Source organism: Fukomys damarensis, unplaced genomic scaffold (assembly GCF_012274545.1).
Source record: "Fukomys damarensis isolate Sample0158 unplaced genomic scaffold, DMR_v1.0_HiC HiC_scaffold_35, whole genome shotgun sequence".
In the NCBI taxonomy this organism is placed as follows: domain Eukaryota; kingdom Metazoa; phylum Chordata; class Mammalia; order Rodentia; family Bathyergidae; genus Fukomys; species Fukomys damarensis.
Window position 1 is genome coordinate 23274513 of NW_022900947.1, and position 14097 is coordinate 23288609.

The following is a 14097-nucleotide window of genomic DNA, read 5'->3' on the forward strand; positions in this document are numbered from 1 at the left end:
TATATATATTTATGTTGTGTATACATACGTTGTGGGAAAGCAAAGATAAAATACCCACTGCCTTCAATAAAACTATTTACAGTAAAACATTAACTCATAAAGACAATGTTATTTTTAGAATATAAAGTATTTAGCATATGTGTTCTATAACTTTACGGCCAATAATGAATATTTGATTAATAATTGATCTATAGAGCTAAAGAATAAAAATATCATGCCATTAAATTATTATTGCTCAGTTATGTCAGAACCTCGAATTTCTGGCCCTAACTCGATAATTTGCAACTCCTTTAGTTTTACTCACATAACACTTTTATTTTAAAACAACATAAAGTTGCTAACAAATTTTATTAACTTAAAATTTTATGTGAATTAATACTGCTTTTAACTTTCATTATCACAAAATTTGTTTCCCTTCTATGATAAATAAATAAATGAAGATTTAAGATATTGGCTTGAATGTTGAATGTAGATTTAAATACAGAAAAATTCTTCAAACTGTTGTCCAGCAATCAGTTTACTGTGTCCACCAGTGCTGATTTTCTACTTAAACAAAAAATGAATATTATCGGAATTTGTAGATTGGGGAATTTATATAATTTAACATAAAATATTAATGCAACACCAAGGTATTATTCTCATTTTTAAATATGTTTAATATTTCTGTTTTTAAAAATATTTTTGTCACTAAATGATAATCACCATATGTAGTTTATGTGTTTTGAAGATGAGTACTGTAAAATTAAATATATTTTAACTTTTGATTCTAATTCGAGAGAGGTAGATTCTTTGTGTTAAAATGTATCTTCTTTGTCCCATCCACCCAGATGTTGGAAATATACTTAGACTCTAATTCAGGGAAATTAAACCTCTCTGAAATTTTACGTTGTGGATATACATTTGCATTTGTGAGCGGAGACAATATTTCTAGTATTCATTAGATTAATAAAGTCTTTGACCTTTAAAACTGATGACCAAATAAAATACAATAGACTGGAAAGAAATCAGAAAGCCATGTTTGTTATAATTGGAAAATAAATATGAATGTTTAAAAATTGTGTCCAGCACTTTTCAGCCTTTTGGCTAAGATCAAGTGTGAAAAATTGTGTCTGTTCTCAGTGGGATAATCCTTGAGTAACTGGGGCAGTAAATGTTCCTGATCTCTTCATGGGGTTGATAAACTCTCTTGATCAATGCGAGATTACTTGCAGCACTTCCTTCCTCTGATTCCAGTCTCTTCCTTCACATGAAGGCTTTAAGAGGAGAAGCAGAGGGAAGACACATTCCCGATCTGCATGACCTGATCACTCAAGCAGTTCCCATAAATTTATCTTCTGCCCTGCGGTTTTCCTGTGCCATCCAGCAGATTCTTGCTTGGGTCATTTTAGAAAGGAACCATGAGATACGGCATGCAGTCTCTACAGTAAGCAGCAATGCCACATTCATGAGCACAGCCCCCGCAACCCCATGGGCAGTAAATGCTTCTCAGGATACCAACAATTGTCATTTAACTGAGTTTACCCTAAGGCATGGGGAAAAGTTGCTGATGCTTTCAAACATATTTAAACATTTTAATACTGCTTTGTCGTGTCACCCGGAACTGGAACACTCAAAGGTATGACAGAGTGAAATCCTATAATTAAAAGACAAAAATTTTCAGAGCCTTACATGGGAGCCCTCTGTCTGTTTGAACTTTGTAATTTAATGAGCTTACATTTCTGAATATGTTCTTTTGAAGGGTTATACTTGCAGTAATAATGGTCAGTTTGTTATTCATGATAAGGACAGATAAAAGAAGTAGAATGTATTCTTCTAGATCTCAGGCTATTGTTTGAAGCAGTTTATGTAGATAATATGACATTTATGAAGATAATATAATATACCTTTTTTCATTATATGACCTATTGCTGGTCAACAAACCCTCCCCAAATAAACAAGCATACCTTAGTGGCTTCTCACATTTCTGGGGACTGGCTTCGTGGTTCTGCTACTTTTGCCTGGCTCATTCATGCTGCTTGGTGGTAGACTTCACTGAGATATCTGGGAAGGCTTAAGCTCCTTTGAAAATGATACTGCATCTTCTGCGAAGCCAGATTTTGTGTCCTCTCAGGAAGCTGATGCCACAGCTCCAAGGGAAAAAGCAAAAGCTTCATGTCTTCTTAAAAGCTAAACTGGAAACAGCGCAGCATTTAGACTACTACATTCTAGTTGCCAAGGCTAGCCCAGTTTCAAGGGACTGGGAAATAGACTCTATGTCATGTTGTAGGAACAGTAATGTCATATCCTAAAGGAGTGTGTTTAGGGAAATGAGGAAATTTTCTAGTTTTATTTCATACTTTAAAGCAATCACGTACATACATCATGAAGTCGGCCAAGCTCTGGCTGAGTGACTTGTTTTTTACTTTTAATATATGAATGGTATTTATCCTACTTTTGTTGTCTTAATCAGTCTTTTATTCTTAGATTAATTTATCTCTATTTTTTGTCCTTAAAATGCTTCTATATTTATGAAAAATCAAAGCAAGATAGTAGACCAGCAACGCAATCTCCAAATAGACAAATTTCAAGAAGAAGGACTGAGCGTGAGACTGATCCGTTTCAGCTATAAAGGGAGTTCCAAATAGTTGAAACTTGTATTTGTAAGTAGTACTTGGTGGTCAGCATACTTTCTTAAATAGATGATAGCTATGCTGTATTCCAGCCTCTTATTGGCATAATTCCATTTGTGATACTATAAAAGTAACTTAAAATATATGTGCTTTTAGTTAAAAATTAGTATTATTTCTACAATAAATTACCTGAAACTGTTAACACCAGAGAGATCTTAAAATTGAGAATTTCTCATATGTTAAAAAAAAGTAATACCATGCATGTATCATATTTTAATTTAAGAATCTAAGACGACAATGTGCTTAATTAAATCCCCTAATTCCACAGTAAAACACATCAAGTGCCCCATTATGTGAGATAAATCAAAGATAGAAATAGCCTTTATTAATTCAGATATAGTTGGTTGTAATCTTTTAAGAGAATAACACCTTTGTGGGCCAGGGATTTAGCTCAGTGGTGCCTCCGCCTGCCTCACAAGCACAAACACCCGAGTTCGATCCCTAGCATAAAAAAAAAAAGTGAGAGAGAGAGAGAGAGAGAGAAAGAGAGAGAGAAAGAGAGAATAACACCTTTGGTTTTCTGAGCCTTTCTCAGGACTGAATTCCGATGAGAGATTGTGTGCCTGAAGAAGCTAACAGTTATTAAAGGTTTATTTATTTCAGGAATTATATCATTCTTATGCCATTATGTGGATGCACAAATTCTGCAACATTTCCACTCTTACACAGCTACAAAAACCTAATGAGGCTTTGAATCTAGGTTGCTTAGGTTCTGAAAGTATTCCTTAAACACATCCATCTCATTCTAGGAAACCTGCATGGGAGAAGAGAAAGAAAGGAAGGAAACGGGAGGGGGTGGATCCTTAAATCTTGTCTCCTCAAGAGCTCTAATCTACTGTTTACTGGACACATGCACTGCAGTGAAGACTGTGTTATGTGCTACATATATATTAGTTCTTTTATGCTACAGTATATGGGAAATTAAGTACTAATACCATACGTAAGAGGAATTTGAAGCTCAAAGAAATCACTCGATCACACGGCTTACAGTTGGCTAAGTCTAGAATCTCATAATGCTGTGTATCCAAGTCTGCTCCTTCTGACAGTTTTCTACCCTTTGAAGCAAGTGATATAAATGATCTTTAATGCTGGACAGAAGGTTCCAATGTTCTCCTCTATCTAAGTGGGGCAAGAGATTTTGGAATCACTTTCAACAGTCTTTTGTGATCGCAACCTGCTTTTTGTAATCTGAGTGACCCTTACAGAACTATCAATTACTGTCTTCCAGAAAATGTTCATACAGTTCAAAGATCAATTACTTATCTGTTGCAGCAGTTCCCACCCCACTGGTGATCTGTTCTGTTTGCCTTCCTAGTCTTTTCAAATTTCCAGAACAGGCAAAAGGCAGGGAGCTTCTGGTTAGCTTTATATCTATCTATATAGGTATATAGATATATATCAACAGTCCAACTCAGCGTGCAAATTTCATAACTCCCCCCCACTTATAGAATTATTGATTGCAATAATAATTTTCAAAATAAAAAGTTGTAGCTAGCATTTATTTAGTTTTACTAGGTTCTACCATATAAGATGAAAATAAAGAATTTTAATAACTATATTAAAGTAAAACACGTGCTTTAATCTTTAGTAAAAGAGATATGATATATTAATTTGCACTAATAAAATAAAGGTAGTATAAATATCTGTTGGGAATGATGCTACTTGTCTTTCTTAATACATCTCATGTTAAGTAACTTGTAAATTCAACAAAAAGGCAAAGGATGTATAGAGCTTCAAGTACATGAGCTGAAATAAAAATAAATAGTTGGTTATATGTTAAAGGTAAACACAGCATGTCTTATGTTTTTTTCAGTAAATGAAAAGATCATTGTATCTTCAGCCCCAAATCAAGCATCTGATAAAGGGGTCACTAAAATTCCAGCAGAATGCCCAACACAGCAAACTCCACATCCTTCCTGGTGCGACGCTGTCTTCAAGAGTCTTAATGAGTCCACTGTGCTGTGTTGTCACAAACCATTTTTGAATAGAGTAGGACTGCTTCTGGAAACAGAAAATGCCTCTGTAAATCTGGGTTCTCCTTGTTATTTTTCATTATTGTACATACGATCTGTCTGTCAGTTCTTGTTGGGGCCACTGTGGCTACATCCAGCAGCAGCTCCTCACCATAGGACAGCTTTCCTGCTTAGGAAGGACGGATTCCTTTAGAGGGAGAACTTGAATTCTTAAATTTGGATATGATTTTCCCTGGTTTAGAAGATTTATACTTTTGAGTTTGCACCATTCTTTTTACTTAGTAGTACAATTTGTGATGCTGTGGCATCTCTTTTTTCAAAGATGCCTGATTTTTTTTTCTTTTTGTTTTTGTGTTTTCTTTCCCCCTTGGAGACTTTAGTTTTTTCTTACAGATATAGTTAATAGTAATTAACTTTTAAATTACTCAGCTGTTTTATTTTAGAAATGAATAATTCTGTATTAATGGGAAAACACTACAGTAAAAATCAAATTACTTACATTTAACCTCAGGTCTCCCATAGGGTTGAGCTCTTATATTTGCACCTTTCTTGCTATTCAGCTGGGGTGAAAAGTAAAAGCAATGAAGTCTACAAAAGTATTTAAGAGATTTTAAGTCATTCTAGGATTATTTGCTATTATGAGGTCTTACAAATGAAATTTTATTTTTTGAGACAGGGTCTTGCTCTGTAGTTCAGGCCAACTTTGAGGCCACTGTACAGCCCAGGCTGTCCTCGAATTCACAGTGAAGCTCCGACCTTAACGCACCTCAGTTTGGGGATATAGGTGCGCACCACCACACCTGGCATGACTGAACTTTTGAGAGGGAAATTAACTTTATGTCTAAGAAAGGTCTTGAGTGACCAAAATGATGCAATGATTGTAGGAAAAAACATAATTAGTTTGAAATAAACACCTGTGCAAGTAAGGTCACACAAGAACAAGATCTGCTGAATAGTATTTCTACTTCCGGTTTTCTTAGTTTGAAGTAACTAAGTGACAGGAAATATAAAAGCAAAAAACTTCTAAAGAGCTGGCTTTATTGTGGAAATGCAAAATATACTATTATTACTATATAGAACATTTTATGTTTATATTCATTAACTCTATCCTAACTAATGACTTGGGTGACTAACCTCATACTTGTCTAATTCTGATTAAAAAGAAAGGGATTCGGTCCAAAATAAATCATAAAATAAATAAATAAGGAACAAAATGTTAAAAAGTAATGTGAAATAGGAAGAAAAGGTCCAAAGGGGAAGGGGAAGTGGGAGGAGTAAGGGGAAGGAAAGAAAGGAAAGGGACAAATATGAGAAAGGAATTTTGTTTCTTTTTTCTTTTTGGTACCGGGGATTGAAATCAGGTCCTTGCGCTTGCAAGGCAGGCCACCGAACCGCTGAGCTAAATCCCCGGCCCAGGAATTTTTTTTTTTAAATGTTAGTAGCACACTCTACAATGAAAGTTTCAAAAGGTGTACTAGTTGCATAAGTTCTTCCTCTATAATCACTCAGACGCACACACACACACACACACATTTTGAAATTATATCTTTATTAAAGGAATAATGAATTGTAGTTGGTAATTCTCAAAGACATTATATAATTTCTGTGTTTTAAAAATGTATAGTGCATGTCTGCATAATTAAACTAAGAAAATATATAAGCACCAAAATACAATTTCATATTTGCCTTCCCTTATTAAATTGCCTCATACTACAAATTGCATTTGTTAATCATTGACATTTCTTTTGAAGATTCATTTTAGTCATCAAGAGTGGAAGTTTTGATTGCTCTTGATGATTCTCTTATAGCCTTTCCTGATTATCTTCTAAATTCGATGACAAACATTGCAACATGTCTCAGCCAATTAGGCTTGTCAACTTCCTCTGTGGCCCTCAATCAAGTGTGACTTTGGAAATGACAGAATATCCTTATTAAAAGTCATGATTCTTGGATAGAGATGTGTCAGCTCACATATGGATGAGGGTACAGAAAAGCTGCCTTTCTAAAAGCAATAAGAGGAAATTAATTTTGACAATTTTTGCTCTTAAGCAAAAACCAAGGGAAAGGATTGAAGAGCACCTCTTTAATAGCTGATTGGAAACTGAATTAATCTAAAGCACAGGTGGCAAACCCATGGCACGTGTGCTACAGCTGGCTGTGATCACTGAAAGCTCTAAAAGGTTTGCCATCCCCCATCTAAAGGAATGTTTTTTTTTATGAGCTACAGATAGTTCATATACATAATTTGAAGAAAAAGTAGGAGGAGTTGTTAGAGAATCAATACAACTTTTAAAGTTGCTTCTAAATTCATCACAAACAAAGGGAAAACGAATAAAATGTATTTCAACTAGAAACAAATTAATCTCTGAAAAGTGGCCACCTGTGAAAGTTTTTCTGTAAGTAAACTGACACATGGTGTGAGATGTATATAAATTTAGAGAAATTATGGGAGACCATTCTGGGTCATCTCTGAAGAAAATGACAATCCTATTCACAAATAGTTTTCTCATTTCAATAGCTAGGCTCCTAACTATTTTCATGTATCATAAAAAAGAAAAGAATTTGAATTTGTGGAAGAGGAAAAGAAAAAAAAGGTAATGTTAGAACAAAAACTTGATCTAATCTTACACTTTCCATTTTCATAAGGTGTTTTCCTATTCAAATAATTGAAGTCTTCAAACAAAGTATCCCAAGGCAGGATATAATTCTAAAGAACTGGCAATTTTCTCATTTAAACCAACCAGATTACAAAGACCATTCATAAAACTTGTCAATAGTATTTTATTTATTTATTTATTTTTTTGTACTGAGGATAAAACCCTGGTCCTTGTGCTTGCAAGGCAGGAGGTGGCACCACCACTTCCAGGCCCAACAGTATGATTTTTAATGCCTCTAAAATATGTTTCTGAGACATGAAGCAAAAGAACCCTAGTGTTTAAAAAATAATAGGAGTTTTCTTCTATGGATAAGAAAATCAAGAAGATCTGCTCATTGAGAAGTCAAATAGCAACATGCGCCCCTGCAATAAATAATCCCCATTGCATTTCACCTTCAGGAAAGTATAGTGGAATCTAGACTTCCTGTGAGTACTGCTGGCATTTTCTTATGAACTCTCAGCAGATGGCATAAAAATTTCCAGCTGCTATTCAAAAGTCAATGGACAAACAAATGTCAATATTTCAGTTATCCATCACTGAAGGAAAAAATGACATATCTCCTGGGAGAGCCTTGATATAGAATATTTGAAAGAATAAAACCTGTATAGTACCCTATACAAATATTAAATGTAGTCAATTATATAAGCAATCCAAGAGTACAAATACATTGGGAAGAATTTGAATAGCTCTCGTGTTTGTTTTAAACCAGATCTACCCAGCATTTGGCATATTACTGTGGTGGGTACATTCGCAGAGATAGGTACTATATGACATACATTGGAGTGTAGTCATGATACTTCTTTTATATAACAATAAAATACACTACAAAATAAATTAAGTAAAACTTCACAGACCATTCTCTTAGAGTGCTGGAGTAATGCAGTTTTTTTCTCTCCCTTTTAAACAAAAATAATCTTTAAAAGATTTTTAATATGAACAAAATATATAACCATTTCCCCAAACAGACACATGTTCTGATTTTATGTATTCACACAAGTACTTCTTGAGCCTCTGCTTTAATTTTCACCCCTAAAAACTTCCTAGAAATGACATAGCTTTTTAGAAATGGGGTACATTGCTCAGTCCATTGGACAGTTTCATTAATTGGGAATATGTGCTCTTTCATAAAATATTTAGGAATTCACTGTTTTTATCCACTAACTTACAATTCAGATGATCTTCTGAAAAAAAAAATACACTGGAAAATGTACACCTTTATACTAGTTAGGGAATTAGCCTCTAGCACATACGAAGTCATTCGACATGGTGCGGGGAGGGAGGATCTGGCCTGGGGTGGGGCAGGTGGGAAGATTGCTTATGTGTCTCTATCTATAACTGCAGTAGACTTTGCTTTATACTTTTTGACATACAATGTGTTGTCAATTCAGGTTCTACTTCTCAGTCATCCTAATGTATTGGAATGTATTTTAAAAATAAGGTTTTGCATATTGAATTCTACACACAATGCATAAGCAAGAGGAAATCCAATTGACAAATGCACACCATTCTAGGCTAATTTATAGATATAGACATGTATTCCTATTTAGCAATTTTTTTATCATGGATATAGAAACATTATACCTATGGAAATATACATATATGTTTGTTTATCACTTCTTGAGAATATCTGCATTCTCCATGCTGCAGCAAGCACATATATTTCTATGTCTTCTAAACAGTTAATTATTTTGTCCATTCCTCTTTCTACAATATTTAATTACTTAATTAATTAATTGTTGATTGTTGTTTGGTACTGGGGATTGAACTATAACGTTTATTTTTGCAAAACCTCATTTTTAATATATATGAAGTAAAACTTGTTCTCTGGAAGGGTGGGTTCCAGGGTATCAGGAAAGCCTACTGAGGAATGGCCTAGACTAATAAATTGCGGCTTCTCCTTGGTTTCAGATTCAAGACCTCTTCCAGATGTAGCCCTGACTGGGAAGTGCACTCGTGAGTGTGATGAGTACGGCCACTCAGACTCCTGTTGGATGCCGGTCCGCACTTCTCCTGAGAGGAAGAAGAGCCAGCCCAAACTCTCCACTTTCATGCCTGTTGATGAACGAGGAAGCAAAGAAAAGCTGGCCAATGGCGAGGCAGCCATCATGGGTGACCGCAACAGAAACCTTCTGAACAAAAAGTTGACCTCATCCTATGAGACCTTCAGTGCAGCTAGTTTCAGCAAAAATGAGGAAGCCAACCCTGAGGATATTCCCCTGACAAAAACCGGGGAATATAAGCCATCTCCTGTCAATACTCTCACTAGAAGAGAAGTTTACCTGTAGGCTATCAAGGAGCAGCAACAAAGTTCTTTTCATGTATGAGAAGGAGAATAATGGGCAAAAACCTTATGCAGCAAAACCATTTAATCACAAAGAGGGGGCTACCAAAGAGACAAAGCTTTGCCTGCCACTTCTGCCTCCAGATCAGGCATTTAGTGATTCTGTCAGCCTGATTCCGATGTACAATGTAGAATCCATCCTTGTGATTGCATGTCTGACCCTCTTCACCTATCCCCAATACCTACTCTTTCGTCCCTACCCCACCTTCAAGGAAAAAAAAAAAAAAGATGGTTGCAAGTTTCTTTAATGGTAACAAGCCTGATTAGCAGAACACAACACACTCTCATTATTCCTAAGCTGAAGCATGATTTTAGTCACTTTGATTTTGTTCAAGTGTCATCTGGCTGATTTTAAAAAGCAGGACAGGAAAATTATATTTCAGACATACCATCAAAATATAGTTTATCACTATCAAGGGCAATCTTTTGACATGATAACTTCATTGTGAAGTTACATAAAAGGGGACAATTCAAAAGCATTTTGGAAATATCACAGCTTTAACATACTAATAGACTTAGGGCAGAAAATACTTAGTGGGGGATTGGAATCCCAAGCTGGCATATGTTGTTATTTTCAGGTCAAGAGCATCAATTTTAATTCTATGCATTCATCAAATATTCTCACACAATCTTGGTAACATTTCAATTATGCTAATAGTTACTTGTACAATTTCGTTTTTCTAGAACAAGACCACTATGATCAACTAACTTGAACAATTGTGTCATTATGAGGCCAAAGATCATATGGCAGATCAGGGAAATCATGAAGTTGATTTGGTCTTGACATGAAAATCCATTAAACTAAAAAAAAAAAAAATCAACCCATACACATACAGAAAGACTCAAACATTAGTCTATTTTATATTCTCTATGCCCAGAAAAAATTCTTCTTTTAAAATTAATTGTATTTGAAAGATCAGAAAAAGAAAAACTAAGGTGACATGTTTTTGGTATTACAATAGGCAACTGGGTGAGGTTCAAGTTTAGTTTCACAGAATACTGTCAGGGAAAATTGCACTTTTAAAAATATTGTATTTATGGATAGTCAGGTAGAGAAAAATTCATTGTTATATAGTCTTATTAGTTAAATCCACTGTGATCATCTTATAATACCAGGTATGATGGATGGTCTTTAAAATTATACAACTAAAATTATAATTTTTCACTGTTCAGTTCACACTTCCACCCATCACAACTGCATTACTTTTGAATCCAGAGCAACATAGAAGTATTCTGAGACTCATAAGATCAAAACAAGCCAACACCCCGATTGACTTGGTCATTAATGGGATTTGAACATTATTTCAAGTATGTCTTAAATAAATCCAGACCGAAAAGCAATTACAATGAGTTATTGGCAGTGATATTTCTCATAGTAAGTACATCTCAAAGTTGGAAAACATGGAGTTTTTTTCAGTACGGTAAGAAGAAGCAGGATACACAGATTTTTGAGCCACTTGATCTATATAAGATGATTCAATAAATTATAAACTGAACTGAATATTCAGATAAAGGTGACAATCCATAGATAGAATAAGGGATAACCAGTAGAGGGAGAAAATGCTCTCATTACAGATTGTAACCTGGTTAAGTAGTAACCTTGACTGCTCTCTAGTGAACTGTAGACATATGTAGCTTTGGGTAGTTTCACGCTTTGCAGAATTTCTTAGACTACAAGGTGAAGCATACTGGAATATAGGTTGATAATTCACTATAGGTCATCAAAATACTTGTCTTTGAAAACCACTTTTCCATTCAGTGGAGTACTATTTTAGGATCATTTCCTCATGCTCTTTCTTAAATGGAGTTTTCATTTTGATGGTAGTTTATGTATAATAGATAGGACAAACAGATATGTAATTGAAACAAAAACATTGGACTAAAACATCAATAATTGAACATGCTTATGTTTGATTATTATTTACACTATGGAAAGATGCAATTCTAGTACTTTGTTAGGAAACTGCATTAAAGCAGTTTTGCCTTGTATAATCTGTAAGTACCTGTTAAGACAAATACTTCTAAAGATACTTATGAAATGTATACATATTTTTTCTTGCACGTTACAAAGGAAATAATTGCATAACACAGATGTTCAACAACTTTTTTTTAGTGTATTTTTTTTTTCATTCACGAGACACTTGAAACAACTAGATAGCTCATTTCGCTCTATCTTAAAGCCGTTCGGTTGTCTGTAAAGCTAATACGGGTCATACTGGACCTTTGGATTAATTGGATCCACATTCCCCAACGATGTTTGCACCATATTCAATATAGCCATGCCATTGTCATTTAACTCGTGAACCTTTCTTTAGAACTAAAATGGGTGTGAAAGAAAATTCAGTGTACTGTAAGTATTCACAGTAATTCTAGTAGAATTAGCTATCATAACATGTTTATTATATAATGAGCTGGCATGACACAGAAATATATTTTGTGTTTGTATGACTTTTATTTTGAATAGTTTAAATTTGGTGCCACTCCACATATAGAGTGCTTTTGAAAAAAAATAAAAAATAAAAAGAAACAAAAAAAAATAAATGAGTGAATGCAAAATAAGCAACTGTGCCTTTTATACCTGTCGTTATGGTAAAAAAATGGTTGTTTGGTTTGGACAATGAGGGGAAATGGGCTATTCCCAACTTTTTTGATCCTGTATATTTATCCATGTTTATTTTATGAAAATAATAAATAATATATTAAAAATTTGCCTTCTGACAAACTCGGATAATGGACCAGTCTTAAATACTATTCATTCATAAAACAAAATCAAGGTATTAATATGGGATCCTTAAATCTCACTGGAAGGTGAAAGCATTCATTATAAAAACACAAAGATATTATCAGGGGTGAAATCAGTCCATTTTGCAAGATAAAATATAGATTTTTTTTCTTTTCAATGCTCTTTCATTTTAGTTGTACAGTATGCAAATTACCGTTATTTTCTGTACACAAGAAATTTAAGTGGACCTTTGCATGCATTATACAGTAGAGTACATTTATAAATTAACTATAAATTTATGTGTATTAAAATGTTTGTAGCATCAATCTAAAATCTATTGATCTTTTTGAATCTCCAAATATCATTTCTGTATGTTTTTTGACTGGCCTGCTGCCTGAGTTTCAGAAAACAAAAGAGGCATTATTTTTATGGGAGGAGGAACTAAGATGGTACTGAGGATGTCTGCCTGAAAGGCTACCCTGGGAAGCTGTGTTATAGAAAAATCAGATAAAGCATTCAGACAAGGAGGAATTGCCAAGAATCAAACAGCCATCATAAACAGTTTTGAGAAATCGGAACACCCAAGCCATTTTAGGCATATCAGCAACAAATATGTCCTTAAAGGAAAAAATAAAATAAAACGTAATGGGGCTGATCATGACTGTAGTAAAGCTGGCTCACTGTGACCCAGGCAGAGGTACAGCTAACATCGGGAAGAGGCATCACTTTTTCAGCTACCTAGGGTTTACTTTCAGACAACTTTCCCTACATTTTAAAGCACTTGCATTCAGTGTGGTACGATCTGTTTGTAATGTTAATCATTGACTATTGTTCTGCTACTTGGATGTTGATAGTGAAGCAGAGAACAATTTATCATCGTTTATTATGAGTCACTATGCACGCAACTATGCTAAACATGGAGAAATGTATTAAACACTCGTCCAAATATTTATGAACTCTTTACATAATTTAATTGGGTTTTGTACAGTTTTATGTAAATAAATTGCTTGTCACTTTTGTCTCTGCAAATTAAAATATAACATGGTCAAATGGTTTCACACTTGTAAGTGTACTCTGTTGAATGGTAATTCAGTTTTGACTGGACAAGAAGGGAACAGCTATAATACCAGTTTGATTTAACTGGCTCACTGTCTGCTAATTTACAGGACATTGAGAAAGGTCATGTGGCAGTAATTATTTATTTGGGTACACCATGCACAATTGACAAATTAATGTGTAATAATTAAATGAAACTTCGATTCTTCAGTTTCATCAAAATAATTCCTAAGATTTACTTAGCTTTAAAATATTTCAGGGCACAGAAGAATGTATTGATACAAAGATTGACTTAGGGGGGAATGTCTCCTGAAATTTCTCACTTAAAATAAGAAGAGCTCCAAGTCAGAGTACATCTTGTATTAGGTTTGTTCTTTTTTTTTTTTTTATAGAATTCATTAAATTTTATGAATAAATTTTATGAAATATTGACTGAATTATTTCTGTATCTTCATATACTATTCTCATGTTTACCACCATAAAATGTGTAAGTTATTTATTTTTTTTTATTGAGTTTATTGGTACATTTAGGGATACAGTACAGTTACATTCATTGTTGGGATCATGTACCTTTACATGGCAAGTCTTGATTCTCATTTTTTTCCCCTTACCTCTGCCCTCCCTTCACCCCCTCCTCCCCTCCCCATCTACAAACACTTTATTTTCATCTTTTCATTCT

At 34.2% G+C, this 14097-nt stretch overlaps 1 protein-coding gene across 1 annotated transcript in view; it reads left to right on the forward strand.

Annotated features, from left to right (window-relative positions):
- The window catches only part of Pcdh7 (protocadherin 7), a 407068-nt gene extending 393318 nt beyond the window's left edge, over positions 1-13750 (forward strand). The window contains exon 4 of the mRNA XM_019205143.2: positions 9208-13750. Within this exon, the coding sequence (XP_019060688.1) occupies positions 9208-9584 (377 nt within the window). The 3' untranslated portion in view covers positions 9585-13750. The remainder of the gene's footprint in view (positions 1-9207) is intronic.
- Positions 13751-14097: the final 347 nt, after the last annotated feature.